The sequence below is a fragment of the Podarcis bocagei genome (genome assembly GCF_964188305.1).
Source record: "Podarcis bocagei genome assembly, chromosome: Z".
NCBI lineage: Eukaryota > Metazoa > Chordata > Lepidosauria > Squamata > Lacertidae > Podarcis > Podarcis bocagei.
This window is the reverse complement of record NC_138140.1, coordinates 23,285,494-23,307,982: the sequence shown is the minus strand read 5'-3', so window position 1 is coordinate 23,307,982 and position 22,489 is coordinate 23,285,494. Positions and strand designations below refer to the sequence as shown.

At 48.0% G+C, this 22,489-nt stretch overlaps 2 protein-coding genes across 3 annotated transcripts in view; one reads left to right on the top strand and one right to left on the bottom strand.

The window, feature by feature from the left end:
• ZDHHC15 (zDHHC palmitoyltransferase 15) overlaps positions 1-16,558 on the bottom strand; it is a 34,414-nt gene extending 17,856 nt beyond the window's left edge. The window contains exon 1 of the mRNA XM_081179107.1: positions 16,381-16,558. Coding sequence (XP_081035233.1) covers positions 16,381-16,537 — 157 coding nt within the window. The 5' untranslated portion in view covers positions 16,538-16,558. The remainder of the gene's footprint in view (positions 1-16,380) is intronic.
• Positions 16,559-18,253: 1,695 nt separating this feature from the next.
• The window catches only part of LOC308578470 (uncharacterized protein), a 71,856-nt gene continuing 67,620 nt past the window's right edge, over positions 18,254-22,489 (top strand). For both annotated transcript variants that reach the window (XM_081178906.1, XM_081178905.1), the window contains exon 1: positions 18,254-19,243. Coding sequence is in view for 1 of the 2 variants with exons in the window: in XM_081178905.1 (XP_081035031.1) it covers positions 19,239-19,243 (5 nt within the window). In the remaining variant the exon portion in view is untranslated. The remainder of the gene's footprint in view (positions 19,244-22,489) is intronic.

Sequence of the window (22,489 nt, the reverse complement as noted above, 5' to 3'; positions counted from 1 at the left end):
ATAGTAGGTATCTTATCAATAAATCTTTGCATGCCTCACAGTGTTTGCACCGATCTCCTTTGCTGAATTGCTTCTGGATATATTTTTCTATATTTACCCTTTATTCTGGGCATTTGACACTCAAGAGGCATCTTTTTAGGGCCCACCTTATTTTGTGATTGTAAGTTGTTTTAAACTGTTTTTAATATTGTGTTTTATTTGTATTTACAACATTTATTTATGTTGTAACCCGCCCTGGGATTTGGGGTGAAGGTTAGCTAATAAATAATATATACACACATATATACATATAATAGGCTCAGGCTGAATGTGGCTGAAAGCTTATGCCCATGATGTCCTAATGCATTTATGTCCTAATGCACTTGTTAATCTATAAGACAGCACAAGATTCTAGTTAATTTTTGCTGCAAGAGATAAACACTATTACCCTTCTGGAAATTAAAATACTGTTAAATCCAAGGGTTGTGATTCACTGAGGATTACCCAGCTTGAACCCTCCATTTATGATTATCCCTACAGCCCCCATGACTTCTCAAAAAACTGCCTCCCCCCTGAGATAAACTTACATGAAGTAGCGTTGACATTTGCTAGCTGAATGGTAATAAAGTTGACCTTATCGTGATGCCATGTTTCCTCAAATGAACAAAATAGGAATGGCTATTTCCATTCCTAAATAGCTTTGGCTATTTCCAAATGCAGCGACTACAGTCCAGTCTTATTTCTCACCACTAAATAGAAATTATCTTCTGAAATAAGTCAGTTCCTGCCTGACTGTGTGAATGATGAGCTAATAAATATCCGCGGAAGGATGAAAGGGTATGTGATAGTAGATGAACATGATCTACTATTCATTTTTAACATCAGTTCCACTTTAACACCAGACCACATTCACCAAGGTCAAAGGATCTCACCCCTAAGCCCTTAACCTTGATCCCCACGCTCCCAATTTCAATCAATAAGGTTCAAATGAATCGGACAGAGCTGTGAGAGCAGCTCTGCTGCCACTATGGCTTAAACTATGGAACAGCCTAATGTAGTGCTTCTGTTTGCAAGGGATTGTACGTGCTCCATCCAGGGCTCCACCTGGCCTGTGGTTAGACTTATGGAAAAGCCTTCTGCCTGGGACTGAGAGTGAAGAAGTTCCTCCCTGGTGCATAGTTAAACTATGGAACTTGTGCACACAGGAGTCGGTGATGGTCATAAACTTGGATGGATTTAAAAGAGGATTAGACAAATTCATGGAGGACAAGGCTATCAATGACTACCAGTCACAATGGCTATGTACTGCCTCCACAGTTGGAGTCAGTAATGCTTCTGAATGCCAGTTGCTGGAAACCACAGGAGGGGAGAGTTCTCTTGTACTCATGTTCTGCTTGCTGGTTTCCCACAGGCATCTGGTTGGCCACTGTAAGAACAGGATGCTAGACCAGATGGGCCAATAGCTGGATCTAGCAGGCTCTTTTATGTTCTTGAGGATGCTGCCAACTGGGAGGGGCGAGGGTGCAATGAGATTAAGGGCCACTATCTGAATGATAATCTTGGTCATTTGATTGCCCTTTTTACCCACTGCTGTCTTTTTTTATTTGTATATATTTTATTTGTATATATTGCTTGTTTTATGTTGCTATGGCCGTTGGCTAATGCGAATAAAGTTTATCTATCTATCAACCAACTGGGAGGGGGCTGCTGCTCAGCAACCTCTTCTGATTAATTCTTTTGAATTTTGTGAGTTGGTATTGGCATCAATACAACCATTAATTGCTTACTGAATTGTTTATTTTTACTATACTTATATGCTATTGTGTATTGCTGATTATACTAATGAAAATGTTATTTGCTCATTTTAACGCTTTATTATTTTGCACTCAACGTTGCTGTTGGCAAAACAGCATACAAATATCACATAAACTCAAAATTAAAAAACCAACCAAATGACCAAATGGTTGCCAATACTGCTCTCAAAAACTTGCTGGTGATGGAAAGATTCACCACCCAGCCAAATCACACTCATATTTATCTGGATGATATTGTTCCACATAGAGGTGAAAGCAAAGACAACAGCAGCTGTTAACACAAGCACATTTGATTTGTTTCAAGAGTACTTATTTCCAAGTAAGTACGTCAGGAAAGGAAGCTTAGGTAGAACGGTGAAATTGCACCCCATCCAGTTTATCAAGTTTCAGGTGCTGCACCACAAAAAACACTCCAGTAAAACCGGCCTTTATAATCCCATTCTTACAAAAATAATGCTTGAACTGAGGGGGGATTTACCAGTGATGGTTCTCACTTCTTTCTGAATTGGAGGGTTGTAAATAAGGATGTGGATTAAACCATTTACAGTGCTTTTTCCGGGGGTACTCAAGGGTACACAGTACCAACATCTCCCCCCCCCCCCATGTTTAAAGAGTGGCACTTACTGTAACAACTTCATGGTGAGTTCTGGCACCTTTTCTTTCTTTTTTTAAAGAAGCACTGCCCTTACCCACACCTATCATTTGTGGATTGATTTTTTTTTATCATGCTACATATGTTAATTGGGAAAGAGGATGAAATGGTTGCTCTCAAATTGGCTTACAAATGCCAGAATATATGTGTCAGAATATATATGCTTTTGATGATTGTTTTCTTGTGTAGTGATCACCATATGTAGCTTTTTTGCTTTTCACTTCCTTCTGACTTCATTTCCTTCTAATTCCACCCCCACATGTATATATATATTGTTATAGTTTGGGGGGGGGTCAGTATGGGTGATACCCATTGGTTCCTTCAAAACCTGTGATGCTGTGTAGGTGATGGCAGACTCTACAGTGGTACCTCAGTTTTCGAACGTAATCCATTCCGAAGACCGTTCGACTTCTGAAACATTCGAAAACCGAGGTGCAAAGGACTGGCTGCAAAGTCAATGGAGAAAATTGAAATAAAGCTCAGCAGAAGCCGTTCGACTTCCAAGGCACATTTGAAAACAGAAGCGTTTACTTTCGGGTTTTCGGTGTTGGAAACCGAAATGTTCGACTTCCAAGATGTTAAAAAACCAAGGTACCACTGTATGAGCGGAAACCAGCCAAACCTTTCAGCCACTTCTGTACTGGCATTTACATTAGGAAGAGGCTGCCACATTGTCACAGAGACAAATGAGGCTAACCCCCCATACATAGTTGGAAGCAGCATCACTTTGTAAAGTGGAAGAACAAGAGGTTTTGAGGGTAAGATCTGGCTGATTCTAACAAGCTGGACACAGAGAGACATATCTGCTTTGTGCTGGATCCAAATTATGAGCTTGAGTATCTCCCTGGGACCAGAATGCGGAAGCAAGATCTGTTGGGCTGTTAATGCTGTGAGCCCTTCCATCCTATGTGCAGGTGGCATATATGGGTAAATAAAACCATATACAGTGGTACCTCTAGATGTGAACGGGATCCATTCTGGAGCCCCGTTCACATCTAGAAGCAAATGTAACCAGCGATGGCATGTCTGTGCGCGTCACTTTTCACCGCTTCTGCGCATGACGCATTTTGAGCGTCTGCGCATGCGCAAGCGGCGAAACCCAGAAGTAACGCGCTCCGTTACTTCCGGGTTGCCGCGGAGTGCAACTCGAACGCGCTCATCCCAAAGCACATTCAACCCGAGGTATGACTGTATTCTAAAGACATCACCATCTCCATTGACTCATTCCAAGGAAACCAGTGTCTGGGTTAGTGCTGGAATCCCATGAGTCTCTCACCACTTGGAAATCTGGATTCATGCAAAAATACATAACTGCAATTCAGGATAATACTTCATACATATGATGAGGTGGACTAAAGCTCACTAACACTTATGCTACCATAATTCTTTTAGGTGTCACGAGATTCTTTGCTGAGCCACCTGTCCTTATGTGTGTCTTCTCCCATTCAAATCACATACTCCCGCTACCACTATAACCACTCACCAGGGAATGAGGATCCCACATACAGTCCCAGACATGTATTCCTGCCCTCAGAGCCATACACACAACTGCTGGTTTTGTCTTCCTTCCACAACTGCCCCGAACTGTGAACAATGAGGCAATATTCATCCACCACAGGTCAACTTAAGAGCATAAAAAAGCCTACAGGATCAAGCCAATAGCCCATCTAGCCCAGTCTAGTCTCACACTGACCACCCAAATGCCTGTGGGAAACTGCCTCTTGTGGGAGCAAGTTCTATAGTTTAACTACAGTGGTGCCTCGCAAGACGAAATTAATCCGTTCCGCGAGTCTCTTCGTCTTGCGGTTTTTTCGTCTTGCGAAGCACGGCTATTAGCGGCTTAGCAGCTTTAAGAAAAAGGAAACAAACTCGCAAGAACTCGCAAGACATTTCGTCTTGCAAAGCAAGCCCATAGGGAAATTCGTCTTGCGGATCGACTCAAAAAACGGAAAACTCTTTCGTCTTGCGCGTTTTTCGTCTTGCGAGGCATTCGTCTTGCGCGGTACCACTGTATGTGTTGTGTGAATAAGTTCTTCATTTTATCTGTACCTGAATCTTCAAACCTTCAGCTTCACTAGATGTCCACGACTTCTAGTTTTAAACTTATACTCTTAAGACTTTGCTATCAGCAAGGGAGGTACTTTTCTGTGATTACATAGACACACAGAAAAAGAATTTGGAACCACCACGGAATCTGGCATGGATGTTATACTGTGCTTTAAGGATGTTCTCATGCCATGTTAGAATATATGCATATACATGTCTGAAGGAGATCTCAATGCACTCTTTACACAGCAGCAATCACAACTGGAAGTGTGCACATCCTTCTTTTCAGGTTATAGCTGCACACATCTTTTGCTCCTAGGGTTGCTTTCATAACTGAAGCACAGTAAACAGTACTGCGTACGAACTTTACCTTTAAAGCACATTCATTCTTTCCCTGAAATAATTCTAGGCCCTGTTGGTCAGAGTTACACTTCTCAGAAGCTCTTAATGAAAGATGGCAGGATTCAATAAAAGATGCTGCAAGGGTCAGGCAGGAAGTCAAGCAGGTTATATGTCATTTTAAAATGCCATTCCTGATGGCTTTTCAAGCTTATGTTGTCAAGTGGGGTTCCTGGCGAAGAGGGCTTTTTTGCACCCTGTTGAGCTGCTGGAGGAGAGGGATCTGGCGGCTCAGTTCAGAAAAGGCAACTAATGGTGGGGAGGAGAGGGGAGGGCACAGAAAATGGTGCATGGTATGGAGAAAGTAGAGAGGAAAAAGCTTTTGCCCTTCTTGCATTACACTAGAATAAAGGGTCATTCAACAAAGCTGAATTTGGGAAGATTAAAGAGACTAAAAGGAGGACTTCTTCACATACTGTATACTTAAACTGTGGAACTCACTGTCACAGGGCATAGTGATGGACAGCAACTTAGATGACTTTAAGAGTGGGTTGGACAGGTTCATGGGGAATGAGGCTATCAGTGGCTGATAGTTGTGAGGGCCGTGTAATGTCTTTAGTATTGGAAGTAATATGCCTCTGAATATCAGTTCCTGGGAACTGAAAGTGGAGAGAGTTGTGCTAAGGTCCCTCTTACAGGATTCTCAGGTAACCTGATTGGCCACCACAAGAACAGCATCCTGGACTAGATGGGCCTTTGGTCTGATCCAGGAGGGCTCTTCTGATGTCCTTATGCTCAGGTACTTGCACATGTCTCTTTCTCCATATGGAAAACATCACTCTTTTACATTATCTCTGTATAAACATTGCTGGCAGCTAGATTAAATGGATGTTCCTGTCTCTAGGCAAACCTGAATTATTTCTGCGTAAGCCTGAGCCCTGCCATAAAGTGGGTGTGAGGAGGAAGTGCTGTGTTCCTATGATCCAAAACCTGTTTTAGTTCACACAGTTTCCTCGTTTTTCTTTTTTCTTAAAAAAAACAAACAAAAAACAAGAACAGATGCAGAACTATGTTTCCAAGCTGTTTTAATTCTGGCCACTCTCGGGGTGTGCTGTAGGAAAGCTTTGTCCTTCCTTTGAGAAATCTGGGCAGCTGAGGCAGCTCCTGCCTTACTAGAGGGCTGATTAGAGTCTTCCTGAGCCTCATGCTGACTTTCCCAGCAGGACCTCCCTTGGCGCCATCAACCCCAAAAGTCGGCTTGAGTGAGAACGCTTGTTCTTTCCCCTCCTTCCTGACATGGCATAATACTCCAGCCGGCAACACATCCGCCCGCTCTCATTCTCATGCTGTGGCAGCATCCGCAAGCTGGCCGCTCAAACAAAGCCCCTCTGGAGCCTGGATTCTTATCCAAATTCTCCAGCAGGGGTTGCAATATTAATGCGATGCTATATTCCCCCTGGAATAGAGAGCATCGATGCCACATTGATTTCCAGCTCCTGTCTGTCTACTAGGGAGCGGAAGACAAAGGGGGATGAGTCAGAGAGGATCCCACACTGTTGACATGTCTGAAACTGATCACACGCTGCTGCGGCAGGAGAAGAGCCAAGATCATCCTGGTCCGTTCAGTCAATTCAGGCAATTTAATTAAAATAATTTACCCTAATCCAGAGAAATGTGTGACATTCAGAGCCAACTAAATTGTACAAAAACTGGGGATGTGGGAGGCAGAGGAATCAATTGCTATAAATACTTTACATTGTACAGATGTGTATGTTTTAAGATGTGTCTTTAAACACCTGGCAGGCCTCTGCATGCAGCCTGTTTGCTTTTCACATTGGGTGCAGCTACTCAGGATTTACTTACTTACAGTACAAATGAACTCTCTGAATAACCTCACCTCACTGGCCGAATAATCAACCCTGTACTACAGAAGAAGCTGTATTCTGCACCCATCTGCAAGGAGAAAATAACCAAATCCTTGTTTTAATCAGTTGCATGTGTTTTTCTCCACAGGAAATTTCACGTTCTCATCTTCTACTTAGGTTCATTTATTTTTTTTGGAGGGGAGGAAGCAGGCTGCATGTGAGACCCACTGAGCATGGGTCATTAAAGGAACAAAGGAAGTGGCTCTGTGCCAGAGTACAAATGGGTGGGCCTCCCACCTTCAACTGCCTATCAGTTAGAAAGACAAAAGGCCACAGTTGAGAGTTGAGTGATGTGAGCTAGAAGCTGGATGCAAAAGCTGCAGGCTGGAAAGGCAGAGAGAGAGTGCCAAGTCTGATTTCTGTTGGAATCCCAAGGCTGTGGCTATGGGAGAAGCAGTATCTTCTTGGGGTGTTAATCCTGCAAACTCTTCCATTGTAGGCTCAAGTTGTATGTATGTGTAAATAAACCACGTATCATAAAGACACCAGAATCCAGTGTGTCTTATTTCCAAAAGGAAACATGAATTCTGGGTAAGTGCTTGGAACCCCTGAAATCTTGCACCACTTAGAGATTGGGGTGTCATGCAACACTGGTGTCAATAGTGGGGCTCATGTTTCCTGGAAGAGGTCCTGTGAGCAAGGTGTGTCTAAGTGGAAATGGAGGAACAGCAACATTCTTGCAGTAGTTCAGGTTGATGCTCCGGCACCACCAGCAGCAGCTACTGGAGCAGCAAGGTCAGCTGTTTGACAATATGCTCCAATAGCAATGCCAGTAACAGATGGAGCAGCAGAACCTTATGAGCTGCACCTCAGGGTACTAAAGGAGTCTGCAGATGTAATCTCAGAGCCTCTGTCTATAATTTTTGAGAATTCATGGAGAAAAAGTGAGGTCCCTGCAGACTGGAAGTGGGCAAATATTGTCTACATCTTCAAAAAAGGAAACAAGATGACCCAGGAAACTATCAACTGATCAGCTTAAGATTGATACCAGGAAAGCTCCTAGTATAGATAATTAAACAATTGGTCTGTGAGCATTTAGAAAAAGATGCTGTGATTACTAAGCTCAAGCATGGGTTTCTTATAAACAAGTCATGCCAGACCAATCTCATCTCTTTTTTCTTTTGACAGAGTTACAAACTTGGTGGATCAGGGGAATGCTGTGAACATAGTGTATCCTGATTTCTGTAAGGCTTTTAAAAAGCCCTCCATGATATTCTTCCATAAAAGCTGGCAAACTGTGAACTGAACGACCAAACCCAAAGAGTGCTCACTAGTGGTTCCTTCTCATCCTGGAAAAAAAGCGACAAGTGGGGTGCTGCTGGGTTCTGTCCTGGGCCCATTGTTGTTCAACATATTTATAAATGACTTGGATGAAGGTATTGAGAGAATGCTAATCAAATCTGCACATGACACCAAACTGGGAGGGGTAGGTAATGATGCAGAACACAGAATCAGGATTCCAAATGACCGTAACAGATTAGAGAACTGGGTCCAAAATAACATTATGAATTTAAATAGGAACTTATGTCAGGTTCTACACAAAGGCAGGAAGAAACAGTTGCACAAGTATAAAATGAGTGACACCTGGCTTGCCAGTAGTATATGTGAAAAGCTTCTTGGGGTCTTAGTAGACCACAAGCTTAATGTATGGGACAGCTGCATATTACTGCAATGCAGGGGGTTGGACTAGATGATCCTCTGGGTCCCTTCTAACTCTACGATTCTATGATTCTATGAGTCAACAGTGATGCAGCAGCAAAAAAAGCTAATGTCATTCTAGGCTGCATCAACAGAAGTATAGTTCCCAGAGCAAGGGAAGTAATAGTACCACTCTATTATGACTTGGTCAGACCACACCTGGAGTCCTGGGTCCAGTTCTGGGCATCATCATTTAAGAAGGATATTGGCAAGATGCAATGTGTGCAGAGCAGGGTGACCTGGATTATCAAGGGTCTGGAAATGAAGTCATATGAGGAATATTTGAGGGAAATGGGTATGTTTAGCCTGGAAAAGAGAATGAAGAAGATAGAATAGCCATCTTCAAATATATAAAGGGCTATCACAAGCTTGTTTTTTCTTGCTCCAGAGGGTAGGACCTGAACCAATGGCTTCAAGTTACAAGAAAGGAGATTCTGACTAAACACCAGGAGGAACTTTCTGAAAGTAAAAGCTGTTCGACAGTGGTACTGGTTCCCAGGAGAGATGGTGGTGAACTCTCCATCCTTCGAGGTTTCTAAGCAGAGGTTGGATGGCCGTCTCTCATATATGATCTAGTTGAGATTCCTGCATTGCCGGGGGTTGGACTAGATGCTCCCCAGTGTCCCTTACAACTCTACAATTCTATGAATCTATTATTCTAACTACTGATTTAATGAAATGAAGTAGCTGCAAGCAGAGTGAGTGAAATGAGTGTGACTATGGGAGATGGGAGCCCTGCCTGATGAGATGCTACAGGGAGTTGAAAGTGACCTGCTTTGATAGAGTTACAAACTGCAAGGCACCCAGAAAGAAGGGGTGGTTGCAGAATGTAAGCAGCAATTTACTAATGTGGATCTGAATTTCAATGGCATCCTAGCTACAGACATTGTTGAAGGTGTAGGTCTACTGGAGGTGTTAAGTACCGTATTTTTCGCCCTATAGGACGCACTTTTTCCCCTCCAAAAATGAAGGGGAAATCTGGGTGCGTCCTATGGGGCGAATGCAGGCTTTCGCTGAAGCTTGGAGAGCGAGAGGGGTCGGTGCACACAGACCCCTCTCGCTCTCCAGGCTTCAGGAACACATCCGCAGCTTAGGCAGCCCTGCGGGAGTTCCTGCAGGGCTGTCTAGGCTGCGGATAGCAGCTTGCTTCCCGGAGCGCCGGGTGTGCTTAAAGCAGAGCGCCCGGCGCTTCGGGAACACATCCGCAGCCTAGACAGCCCTGCAGGAGTTCCCGCAGGGCTGTCTAGGCTGTGGATAGCAGCCTGCCGCCCGGCGCGAGAAGCGCCCTGAAGCAGAGCGCCCCTCGCGCCGGGCAGACATCTGCAGCGTGGGGAGCCCTGCAGGAGTTCCCCGCAGGGCTCCCCACGCTGCGGATAGCAGCCTGCCGCCCGGCGCGAGGGGCACCCTGAAGCAGAGCACCCCGCGCGTCGGACAGACATCCGCAGGGCTCCCCATGCTGCGGATAGCAGCCTGCCGCCCGGCGCACAGAGCACCCTGAAGCAGAGCGCCCCGCGCGCCGGGCAGACATTGGCCAGCCCCACAAGCTCGGGGGACAGCAGGGAGGCGCAGCGCCGTCATCCCGCTGTTCCTCGACCTGGTTCGGTTTCCCCCCAGAAAAACTAGGTGCGTCCTATGGGACGAAAAATACGGTAACTGAAGCAAAACCACAAAGCATTGCTAGGAGTGAATTATCTGTAACTTCCATATCCCCATCTCACAATGAAGAATGCCTCTCTATAGCACAGAAGTAGATGGCACATTCAGAATACAAAGCATCTGATCTTCTGCTTTGGTGAGACAAATTCCACAAATGTATTACTGTCATGATCATTTAAATTTCTTGGTTACCTTTCTCAAAACAACCCAAGGCAACTCACAGAAATACAAAACATATACAATATACAAAGCTTAAAGCCAATGAATGAATGAATGCATATTTTACTCAAAACAACCCCATCTCTCAAAAATTACAAGATCAAAACTGGCAGAATATGCAATTAACCAAACACAACAAGAGCTAAGGATCAGAAAAACAGCCCATCACATACTGTAAAATGCCTGAGTGCACAGAAACATTTTAACGCAGCAGCAGAAACAATAATGTCAGCGCCAAGCAGGTCTCACTGTAAATTTTAATCATTTATGTTTTAAAAATATCAGGGAGCCCTGAGATATCTTACAGACTATCATATGGTAATTGTGACATTAGGTTCTACATCAGTGTTTCCCAACCGGTGTTCCACGGCACACTAGTGTGCCGTGAGACGTTGGCTAGTGTGCCGTGGGAGGGAGGCGGGCGAGTCGGGCGGTGAGAGGCGGCGGCGGCGAGGATCCGCGTCGAGCCGGGGGCGGCTCCGCGGTGGTGGTGCCGAGGTTTCTCTCTCCATTCTCCCCTCACACACACACACAGGAAATAACACAGGATCAGCTGACAGGACCCAGCCAATGGGGCGGCAGCGGGGCAGCGCGTGTAAAAGGGAGGAGCGCGAGACAGCGGACGAGGAGGAGGCCGGCATGTCCGGGCAGCAGCAGCAACAACAGCAGCAGCAACCCTACTCCCTCACCGGCCTCGGCCGCCCTCCTGCTCCACCCGCCGCCGCCGGCCACCTCGGCCCCGCCGCCGCCCCCTCCTCCGCCCGCTATCGCCACCACCACCACAACAGCCGCCGCCGCCTCAGCTGCCGCCGTCCCTCAGTCCCTCGCTTTGCTGCCTCCTCCCCCCCCACCCCCAAAGCTTGGAGGTTCCCCGGCAAGGGGGAGGGAAAAAAATTGAAAACTTTCACTTTCGTGCGTCCCTCCCGGCGTGACGCTGCGCGCTGATGTCACGGGGCTGTAATGGTGGTGTGCCGCGAGATTTTTTTCCTCAAACAAGTGTGCCTTTGCCCAAAAAAGGTTGGGAAACACTGTTCTACATGATACCATCCATGGTATCAAATCCACTCAAAAGTAACAGACATGTAGCTACACACACACACACACACACACACACACACGAGTGAGTTTAACTATGCACTACATGAACAACTGAAACAAATAAGATTCCATCAACAGAGGTCAACAAGCACACCATGCTATGTACTTGTTGAGCCCTACTGATTTTCTTGACGAAAGACACTCCTGTGAAAGCCTTCACCATTTTGGTGACCTCCACTATCCTGGCTGCAGTTTATGGAAGTTGTAATCCAAAACATCTACAGGGCACCAGGTTGAAGGAAGCTACCCTATAGGCAGCCCTCAATTTCCACAACACCACAAATGGAACAATTATTACTAGTAAACAAATAGGATGTATGGCTGCTGCCAAAAGCTGCCACCCCGTGCCTTCCTTCCCCTTCAGAGTCATTACAGTGGTACCTCAGATTACAGACGCTTCAGGTTACAGATGCATCAGGTTACAGACTCCGCTAACCCAGAAATAGTACCTCGGGTTAAGAACTTTGCTTCAGGATGAGAACAGAAATCGTGCGGCGGCAGCAGGAGGCCCCATTAGCTAAAGTGGTGCTTCAGGTTAAGAACAGTTTCAGGTTAAGAATGGACCTCCAGAATGAATTAAGTTCTTAACCCGAGGTACCACTGTACTGTGCTTCCAGTTTCTCAGCCTTGCAAACGGCAGCCTAAGAACTGAAGCTGGTGTGGGTTGGGGACACTCACAGCAGCACAATATCACAGCACACACATTTTGTATTCACAAGCCAGGCAGGTGATTTGGGCTGCAGCTATACATCCTTGGTAATCACTAGTTCCAGCAAGGGTTAACCAGCCCAAGTCTTGACTCATAGCAGACCAAAGGGCTCCAAATCTATGCATGAACCCCAGCTCAGAAAACCCTATGCTCTGTTGAAGAAGACTGCTAGCTCTTACAGCTGTGGAGGAAATCTTGACAATGTCTAAGCAGACTCTGCTAGAGGCTCAGAAAATAGGGGAGGGGAAGGATTTCTGCACATTTCCATAATTACCTACTGGTGTGCTTGCCTCTTCTTAATTATGTTGTAGGTTTGGGGAGCTCAGTCTGGATGATGCACTGAGTCCCTTCCAATTCGTGGGGTACAATATCCAGTGAGGGTTAGAATCTAATGAAGGAGGTTGGCCAGACAAGTTTCTCTGTAAGACAATAATGTAATGAGTGGGGCCTTTCCTCCACCCCCCCCTCCTAACTGTTAGATAGGAGAACAATAGCTAGAGTACAGTCATACCTCGGGATAAATACACTTCAGGATAAGTATTTTCGGGTTGCACTCCGTGGCGACCTGGAAGTAACTCAGCGTGTTACTTCCAGGTTTCGCCACTCGCGCAGCCGATCAAAATGACGTCACGCGAATGTGCGGAAGCGGCGAAACGTGACCTGAGCAGTCTCGTCTTACGTTCTATTCAGGATGCGGATGGGGCTCTGGAACGGATCCCGTTCGCATCCCGAGGTACTACTGTATTATGTTGAGGGCAGAACTGGAAGGAGACACAGACACATGGGTCTGCGACTGCGACTAGTGGAGAAGCAAGATCTGTTGGGGTGTTAATCCTATGATGCCCTATGTCCTATATTCAGGTTGTATACATCTGTAAATAAATATATCTGAAAGACACCACAGTCTTTGCTGACCTTCATTCCAAGAAAACAGAACCTGGGTAAGCACCTGGAATAATCTCACTTTGAGATGTTTGACACACACACAACTCCCCCCCCAAAAAAATCCACATACCTTCACCAAGTCAACAATGGTCTAGAAAGGTATGTGCCACGCCTATTTCTCACCCACTTCAGAAAAGGATCCAAGAAGACACTTCAGTGGGCAGTATTACCAGCAAGGCAGATCAAAGACCAGTACAGTACAGTGGTACCTCAGGTTAAGTACTTAATTCGTTCCGGAGGTCCGTACATAACCTGAAACTGTTCTTAACCTGAAGCACCACTTTAGCTAATGGGGCCTCCTGCTGCCGCCACACTGCCGGAGCACGATTTCTGTTCTCGTCCTGAAGCAAAGTTCTTAACCTGAGGTACTATTTCTGGGTTAGTGGAGTCTGTAACCTGAAGCGTATGTAACCTGAAGCGTATGTAACCCGAGGTACCACTGTTGTTGATAAATCAGCTATCAGGATTTAAATTTTTACTTCCGCCTGCTTTATTAGCTCCAGAGGGGGAAAAAGATGTGAATTTCCCCTCTGCATGTGCCAGCTTCATCATGGAGAAGTCCTCAGTGATGTATATACTGATTTTGTGAATGCATTGACACAGGCTAAAGGACAAACTGTGCTAAAAATGCTGATCTGTTTATTCTTAAACAAGAATTCACAAGTGGAGGGAATGTGAGCTGATTCAATAAGATGGAGGCTCAACCTATATCTGATGCTCAGTTGCACATATATTTACTCAAATTTTATCTTCCTTAGAAAAGCAACATAAACAACAAAATATGTAACATATGCAGCTGTGGGAGAGCTGTGAGGACTAGCCTGGGGAAAACCAGGACGTTTCTTCTACAAGTAAACATGTGTGCTGGGGAGGGGGCAATACCAAGCAGCATGATCTCCAGAAGCGAAAGCAGCCTCCCACATCTCCTTGCTCAAGACAGCATCTGGCCTGAATGCTTTGGGAAAAGGGTGGGCGCAGGAAAGAACTACAGGTGACTGGCAGTAGTTTGGGCCTTAAGAAGCTGCCTTGACTGGTCATGTGAAACTACTTCTGCTTTAAAAGGCATGTCTTTTATTTATTTTGAAATGTATCTGATGTCTCCCCTGTCCGGCTGACAAAAATGTGATAAAACCATGAGAGTCAGTAAAATCAGTACAGCAATCATGCCAATTTACCCAAATGTCAACCAAAAGACCTATACAGTGGTACCTCAGGTTACATATGCTTCAGGTTTACATATGCTTCAGGTTACAGACTCTGCTAACCCAGAAATAGTACCTCGGGTTAAGAACTTTGCTTCAGGGTGAGAACAGAAATCGTGCTCCAGCAGCGCAGCGGCCCCATTAGCTAAAGTGGTGTTTCTGGTTAAGAACAGTTTCTGGTTAAGAACGGACCTCCGGAACGAATTAAGTACGTAACCCGAGGTACCCCAATAAGAGGCATTGGGGGCTTCTCTGTGAAGGCTCTTCCACAGGGAAATGACCACAACCAAGAAAGCCCTGATGAAGGCTTTGCATTACAGTGAATTCCTGAGTGCATATCATTTCTGTATGTTACTTCCTATGCTATATGCACAATCCTGGAAGGAAATATGTAACTTGTCCTTCCCCTCCTCACCACAAAAAGAGCACCAACCCTCCCAAACACCATCCTTTTCACCCTAATAATGTAAGAAAATCACTGCTGTATTAGACCAAAGGCCGGCTAGTTCATGTCGGTAGGAGAGGGAATGAGCATCAATATCTTCTCCCTTCTCTCACCTTGGATTCTTGCAAACTACTAGCTCTGTACTTTAAACTGGTGTGGCAGGCAGGCATGTTATCAGAGTGGTACAGCACAGCCACAGTGTTGGACTTTGCCCAGGGAGACCTGGAGTCAAATTCTTGGTCTTGAAGCTTACCGGTTATTTCTTCTCCATTTAGCATCAAATCACTAGCTTTGCTTTCACCCAATTCCAACACAAGCCTCCCTCTAAGCAGGCTCGTTTCCCCTCCCTGCTAACCCCATTCCCAATGACAAACCATTTCCAAATCTGATTTATTATTATCCCTATCATATTATAATAATTATAATGCCAACCATTTCATTCACAAATCAATTACTACAACATAATCTGAAGGGATTATAAAAACCAAGTCAACAGAATGCAAGCTGAAGTATAATCTTCAGTATTCTAACTTGATGGTAAATATGTTTGATCTGTTTTGGATCAGTGATAAATAAGCAGGTTGACCATTGACAGAAACCGATGGTTTGGCCAGTTACAAACCAAGGTAATGTTTCTTTTTAAAAAAATCATGATTATCATTTCTATAGAAAATCCACTGCTATTTTTATACAGAAACACCACAGCTTCTCTAGCAGAGCTAGGCAGCTTTGTTCTCCTGCCTCACAGCAGGCTCTATCTCCTCCCCCCCCCCCTACAACTGCCTCAGGTTTTTGTGCAACACAATCAAGGCTGGCTCAAGAGGGTGGCAGGATCGCAGCAAAAACAGGAAAGGAAGAGGTCAGGCTTGAGAGAGAGAAGCATTGGGTTTGAATTCTTCCCACTGAAGACTGAGAACCAGGAAGTCCCTTGTCCCAACCTCGCTCCTGTTGAGAGCTCACAACCCTCTCAGTGTCTTCAGTGGGCAACGCTGGACTACGAAACCTCTGTTAGGGCTTGCAGTGCAGTATACATTTCGGCACCTGAGGACCCAAAAATTGTGGCTTCCCTTTCCCCGTCAGGGAAGAAGGGGGTCGGGGAAAACCCACAACAGAAACATGGGAGGTGGCGCGGGGGGGGGGGAGGGGGAGGGAGAGACCGACATTGGGATCTGCTGCCCCAGGCGGACCCTCCTGCCTGAGGGGATCGCCTTACCTCGCAAACTCCCTCGATTACGCGCAGTGGGCTCTTGCCTGCACCCCAGCAAGGGCACGCAGGGAGGTTTTCAGCCACCCCTTCAGAAGTTGATGCGGAGCTCGTCGCATTTACCCGGGAGGAAGCCCACCTGTGCCCTAGGGGGGCTTACTCCCTGGGGCACAAAGTGCGCCCAGGATCCGCGCAGCCCCCTTCCTGCCTTTGCTCAGAGGGAAACCCCTGTACGTTCAGAGGGGCTCACTCCCAGGCAAGGCGTTTACCCACGAGGAAGCCCACCTGCCTCCCTGCGGGCGGGCGGGGGGCAAAGTGCGCTCGGGGTCTGCGCGTCCTCCCCTTGCCTTTCCCTCCCGGTTACAACTCATGAGGAAGCCCGCCTGTTTCCAGTGGGGCTTGACGCCCAGGGAGAATCCGCGCCCCTCGCGCTCCACGCCCAGCCTCACCCAAGCAGAGCTCGAAGACGTAGGCGTAGTAGGACCAGAGCACCACCAGGGTGATGATGGCGACGGGAACCCAGCCGAAGACCCGCTGGCAGCACCGCAGGCCCCTGGACAGAGCCATCTTCTCCCCGCCCGGCCCGGCGAGGCGGCGGAGGCACATCGGCCGTCCATTTAGCGAGGCTGGAAGGCAGGGGCGGGGCGGGGGGCGGGGCGGGCAAGGAGCCCGCTCGGAACTCGACTCCAGCGCCTGGGTGGGGCGGGACCCGGAGAGGGAGGAGGCGACACTTCGGAGCCACACTTCGGGGTTCCCCTTTGAAGGCGCCTTTTGCTCACCAGGCGCCATTCGCGGGGCTGCCTCGAGCATGTAGGCTGGACTCGCGAGGCGTTGGAGCCCTCGGCGGTATTAAAGCTGCCGAGAGGTCAATGGGATTGTTGTATTAATTAATAATTAGGTCACTTAATGCTGCCGCTGCAGCCAAATAAGCCCATACGGGCCCTTGGCATCCTCAGCCTGGAGCCAAGCCTGGGGGGGGGGCACCAACGCAAAGGACATAGGACATAGGGTCGATCAGTTCCCCCACCTAAATTGGAGGTGAAATGGAAACCTGAAGCGGAGGGCTGCTTGTAGCGTTCTAATTTCTCTATCTCTTTGGTGGCAGAGTCAGCAGTAAGGCGGGGCGGGGAAGGCTGGGCTTGCAGCACTTTTCATCCAGCTGTTCTGCAGCGCCATCTAGTGAGGACTTTTTCAGGAACTGCAAACCGCTTGGCAGAAGCGCCAGTGACCCATTGGACGAACTCTGCTTACATGACCCGAAAAGCTGTCTGTGGACAAATGCCGTCTCCCTCAGCCTGAAAGCGAGATTACCTTTACCTTTACCTTACAGCACCAGGCCTGGGAAGACAGGCAAGCCTCTCCAGACTTCATCTAGTGAAAACTACTTGCTATACTGGTTGAACATACTGGGAAAGGGGGCAGAGAGGCATCACGCCTTGCCTGAGGTTAGGAGATAACAGCACGTGATAGCTGTTAAATGTTCAGAAAAAGTCAGAAACCCAAGGCAGTATAAGTTCCTCAACGAAGTTTATTCAACATTTGTCAGTGACAACAGCTCACTCATAGGAACACAAGAACCAAGCTGACTGGACAACGCAAAAATAATGCCAAGTATGAACTGACCGTTGACAGTTGAAAGTGCATGCGCTTACTTGCCATTAGAATGTCCATCTACCAACGCTTATACAATTGGTTAGAACGCGCCTTGTAACATAAAATGTGTTAAACCCAATACATAACACTCCTCCCCCCAACTTCCTAACAAAAGGAACAAACATAGTCATCAAGGTGTGCTGGCCTTTTCCGTTCCTGCTGGGACTGTGCCTGTTCCTGTGTCTGAGTGGGTGACCCAGGAGGTTCCTCCGGTACCCGCAGTCTGAGTGGGGCAGTCAGCGAGGCCGGCTCCGAAGGGGTCACTGCCAATGGAGCCACTGAGGATTCCAGCCTGAAATCGCCCTGCTGGGATAACTCAGTCACCAGCAACCCATCTGGTTCCCACCCTGGCCTGGGCACAGAATCTCCCAAAGTACCCATTTCTCTGTCCTCTGGTTCTGCTTGAAGTTCTGTGTTCGGAGGTGCTCTGGCTCTGATATGGTTGATGTGTCTCTTCCAAACCAGTCCCCCCTCCAACCCTACCTTGTAGGAAACCGGACCTGTACAGCGGGCAGTGATACCAGGGACCCAACCCTATTCGGACCCATAGTTTCGGAGGTACACAGTGTCCCTGGGGAGAACCCTCTTGGAGCCCCCCGCACCACAGTGGATGGCCGTTGCTCAAGAGCCCGGTTGGGGTGCATACGATCAAGGAGGGTAGTGAGCAACTCCGCCAGGCTCCAGCCGGTCACTGCGCTTGGGGTGATGTGTTGAGCCAATAAGAACTCCGCTAACCAGAGAGTCCAGTCTCCATGCACCATGCGCCCAAGTGCATCTATTGTAGTATGGACCATGCGTTCAGCTTGGCTGTTAGTGGCCGGGTGAAAAGGAGCGGAACGAATGTGGATTCCATTCTTGGTTACATTATCACTCACCAGTATGTCTGGCAAGCCGTGTGTTGCAAATAGCTTCCTGAACGCGTTTACAGTAACTCTAGAGGACACGGTTGAGGTCGGCACCACCTCAAGCCACTTGGACTGAGAGTCGACTACTATTAGGAAGTGTTGGCCCTGAAAAGGCCCTGCGAAATCCATGTGCACCCGAGACCATGGGGACTGTGTGGACTCCCAGGACTCTACTGGTACCTTGGGTGGATCTGGCCGGGAGACCTGGCTGGGCTCGCAACGTTTCACCCAGCCCTCTATCTCCGCATCTATGCCTGGCCACCACACATAGCTATGGGCCAATGCCTTCATCTGGACGATCCCTGGGTGAGACACATGCAGCCCTTCTAAGACTTTTTTCCTTAACGGGAGGGACGGACTATGACATGGCTACCCCATAACACACATCCTTGGCGAGTAGACAGCTCATCCTTGCGGGATGTGTAGCGTGAAAATTCTGGACCCGGCTTCCCAGGCCACCCCCTCCCCACCCAGTCCAAGACGCAGGACAACAGCCTATCCTTTGCGGCTGAGGCGGCAATGTCCTTCACATGCAAGGGCTGGTCCGGTAAGTCTTCCTGCCGCAGGATCTGCATGTCCAATGCTCTTGGTTTTCTCCGCAGCTGGCGCATGTTCCTCAAGGTGCGTCAGATGATCGCTGGTTTGACGATGCTCTCGTAGCTTGGGAGCGGTGGTGTCGGTTGGATCAGTCCAAAGCTCGGTGGACATCCTCATTGTGGGAATCTACGGAAGACGACCGGTCTCGCTGGATGTGGTGAGTTCTCCTTATGTGGGTTGTGGGCCGCCTCGTGGGCATTATCCTTCTCAAAGGCTGTGGCCATATTCATTGCTTCCATCATCGTGATAATGTCTTTTGCCAGCAGCTTGCGGCAGAGATGGCTGTCTGATGAACCTTTCGAGAAGTCCCTCGATGTCATTGAATTGGCAATACATTGCAATCGCCCAGAGCGCTGTGATGTATTCACTCACTGACTCTTGTGCTTGTTGCTCTCTGTGTGCAAAGTTGCAACGGCGGTGGTTCTTAGTTGGCTGAGGCGTGAGGTGCCTTGTCATAGCCTATGTCAGCTCATGGAAAGTGCATGCCTCTATGTCCCTGGGTGCCATCAGACCTTCCAGTAGACCTTCCAGCACTATCGGTAGCACATCCACTTTGTCTGCCTCCCTAGTGAAGCCTTGTAGTCGGATTGCAATTGGCAGCTCTGGCAAGGCGGGTGGGTGTGCAGGCAATTGGCAGCGAGTGGGCAGGTGTTTGAGAAATTGGTGGCAGCGACCTCCTCAACAACTGAAGGGTGACCTCCCCCCTCCCAAAAAACCCTCATAACTCAGGGCGATCTCCCCTCCCCTCCCCCAAAATATTGATTTCTTAATTTGGGGTTTGAAAAATAGGGGTTGTCTTATACATGGGGGCATGTTATACATGGAAGAATATGGTAGTAAGAAAAACATTATGAGCGGACAGATACAGGATCCCAAGAATTGGAAGGCACCCAGGATACCATTCAGACTGATTGATTCGCCCCCCCCCCAAAAAAAAAACTCATAACAATACATTTGGGCTAAATGTAGCGATAGTGTTTCCAAACCTTCTCTAAAAATGTTCCGTTTCTGAAATTACTGCAGTAGTCACCTTTGTTCCTGAGACTAAGTCTCTGGGCCAGACAGAAGTTCAAGGGATTTTCTCACTTGCATGCAGCTGCATAAATGTTGAAATCTACACAAAGGAAAGGCTAGTTCCCACATAAAAGTGTTTGCTATGTAAAAAAGGGGGGGCGGGGCGGGGATGCATAAATCTGCCTCTGCTGGATAGTTGGTCTACAGCAATAATTGAGGGAGAGGTGATTTTTGCTAGGAAAATGAAACAGAGGCAATATTGCAAGCGCACCACAAGAGGGTGACGGAGCCTGCAAAATAAGGATCCTTAATTTAAAATTAGCAGCACACCCCTATACAAGTCTATTCAGAAATCCCATTATGTTCAGTAGAGGTTACTCCCAGGTAAGTATACACATGATTGCTACCTAAGCTATCATTGTCTTCTCTAGAGTATTCTTCTTTGGTGTAATTCTTCTTTGGTGACCACTCATAGCTGAGTAAGATTCTTTTCCATAAACACAGTTTTAACAGTGAGTCCGCAAGTGACTGTGGAGGCCAATTCTGGATCCACACGTCCTTTCACAGTGGGGACATAAGTTTCTGGGTGGTAGTTGATCACTGTAAGGGTTTGCCAAGTGTGCCTTCCTCCTAGCACATTTCTCTCTTTTGTCCTGAGTTTGAGCATCTTCAAAGTCCATTACACCTTTGGCAAAGGCTGTTCTCCAACTGGAGCGCTCACAGGTCAGTGTTTCCCAGTTGTCAATGTTTACACTACATTTTTTAAGATTTGCCTTGAGAAAGTCTTTCAACCTCTTTGGTTGACCACCAGCATTATGCTTTCCATTTTAAAGTTCGGAATAGAGTACAGTGGTGCCTCGCAAGACGAAATTAATTCGTTCCGCAAGTTTTTTCTTCTTGCGAGTTTTTCGTCTTGCGATGCACGGTTTCCCATAGGAATGCATTGAAAATCAATTAATGCGTTCCTATGGAAACCGCCTTCAGACCAGGTCCGGGGACAGTCTGTCCCCCGACCTCTTCTGAAGGCTGGGGGGGGGACAAGGGCTTTTCTTCCCACCCCCAGCATTTTAAAAAACCCCGGGACAGCGGAGGACTTCTCCGCTGTCCGGGGCAATCTTAAAATGCTGGCGGGCGGCATTTTAAAATCGCCCGGGACAGCGGAGGACTTCTCCGCTGTCCGGGGCAATGTAAAAACCCCTGGGAAGGCAGGCAGGGGGGACAAAGACTTTCGCCCCCCGCCTGCCTTCAGAAGAGGTCCTGGACCTCTTCTGAAGGCGGGCGGGGGACGAAAGTCTTTGCTCCCCACCGCCTGCCTTCCAAAGCCGTCCGGGACAGCGGAGAAACGTGCTGCCTTTCTCCGCTCTCCCGGGAAGGCAGGCATAGGGGAGCAAAGACTTTCGCCCCCCGCCCGCCTTCAGAAGAGGTCCTGGACCTCTTCTGAAGGTGGGCGGGGGGCGAAAGTCTTTGCCCCCCCCGCCTGCCTTCCAAAGCCGTCCGGGACAGCGGAGAAACGCGCTGCCTTTCTCCGCTCTCCCGGGAAGGCAGGCAGGGGGGAGCAAAGACTTTCGCCCCCCGCCCGCCTTCAGAAGAGGTCCTGGACCTCTTCTGAAGGCGGGCGGGGGCCAAAGTCTTTGCCACACACCCCCCGTCTGCCTTCCAAAGCTGTCCGGGACAGCGGAGAAACGCGCTGCCTTTCTCCGCTCTCCCAGGAAGGCAGGCAGGGGGGAGCAAAGACTTTCGTTTCTCCGCTGTCCCGGACGGCTTTGGAAGGCAGGCGGGGGGGCAAAGACTTTCGCCCCCCGCCTGCCTTCAGAAGAGGTCCAGGACCTCTTCTGAAGGCGGGCGGGGGGCGAAAGTCTTTGCTCCCCCCCGCCTGCCTTCAAAAGCCGTCCGCGATAGCGGGAAGCGCTTCCCTGCTATCCCGGACTGCTTTTAAAATGCTGGCGGTGGGGAGCAAAGCCTTTTGGCCCCCGCCGGCCTTCCTGGACCTCTTCTGAAGGCCGGAGGGGGGGAAAGGCTTTGCTCCCCACCACCAGCATTTAAAAGAGGTCCCCGGAGATTTCCCTATGGGCTTTCGTCTTGCGAAGCAAGCCCATAGGGAAATTCGTCTTGCGAAGCGCCTCCAAAACAGAAAACCCTTTCGTCTTGCGGGTTTTCCGTCTTGTGAGGCATTCGTCTTGCGAGGTACCACTGTAGTTGCTTTGGAAGATGATCATCAGGCATCTGAACAACATGACCAGTCCAACAGAGTTGATGTTGAAGAATTATTGCTTCAACGCTGGTGGTCTTTGCTTCTTCCTGTACACTGGAAGATGGATTCTTTTAAGGAGTTGGAGATGGCGTTTATAAGTGGTCCATGTTTCACAAGCATACAATAAGGTTGGTAATA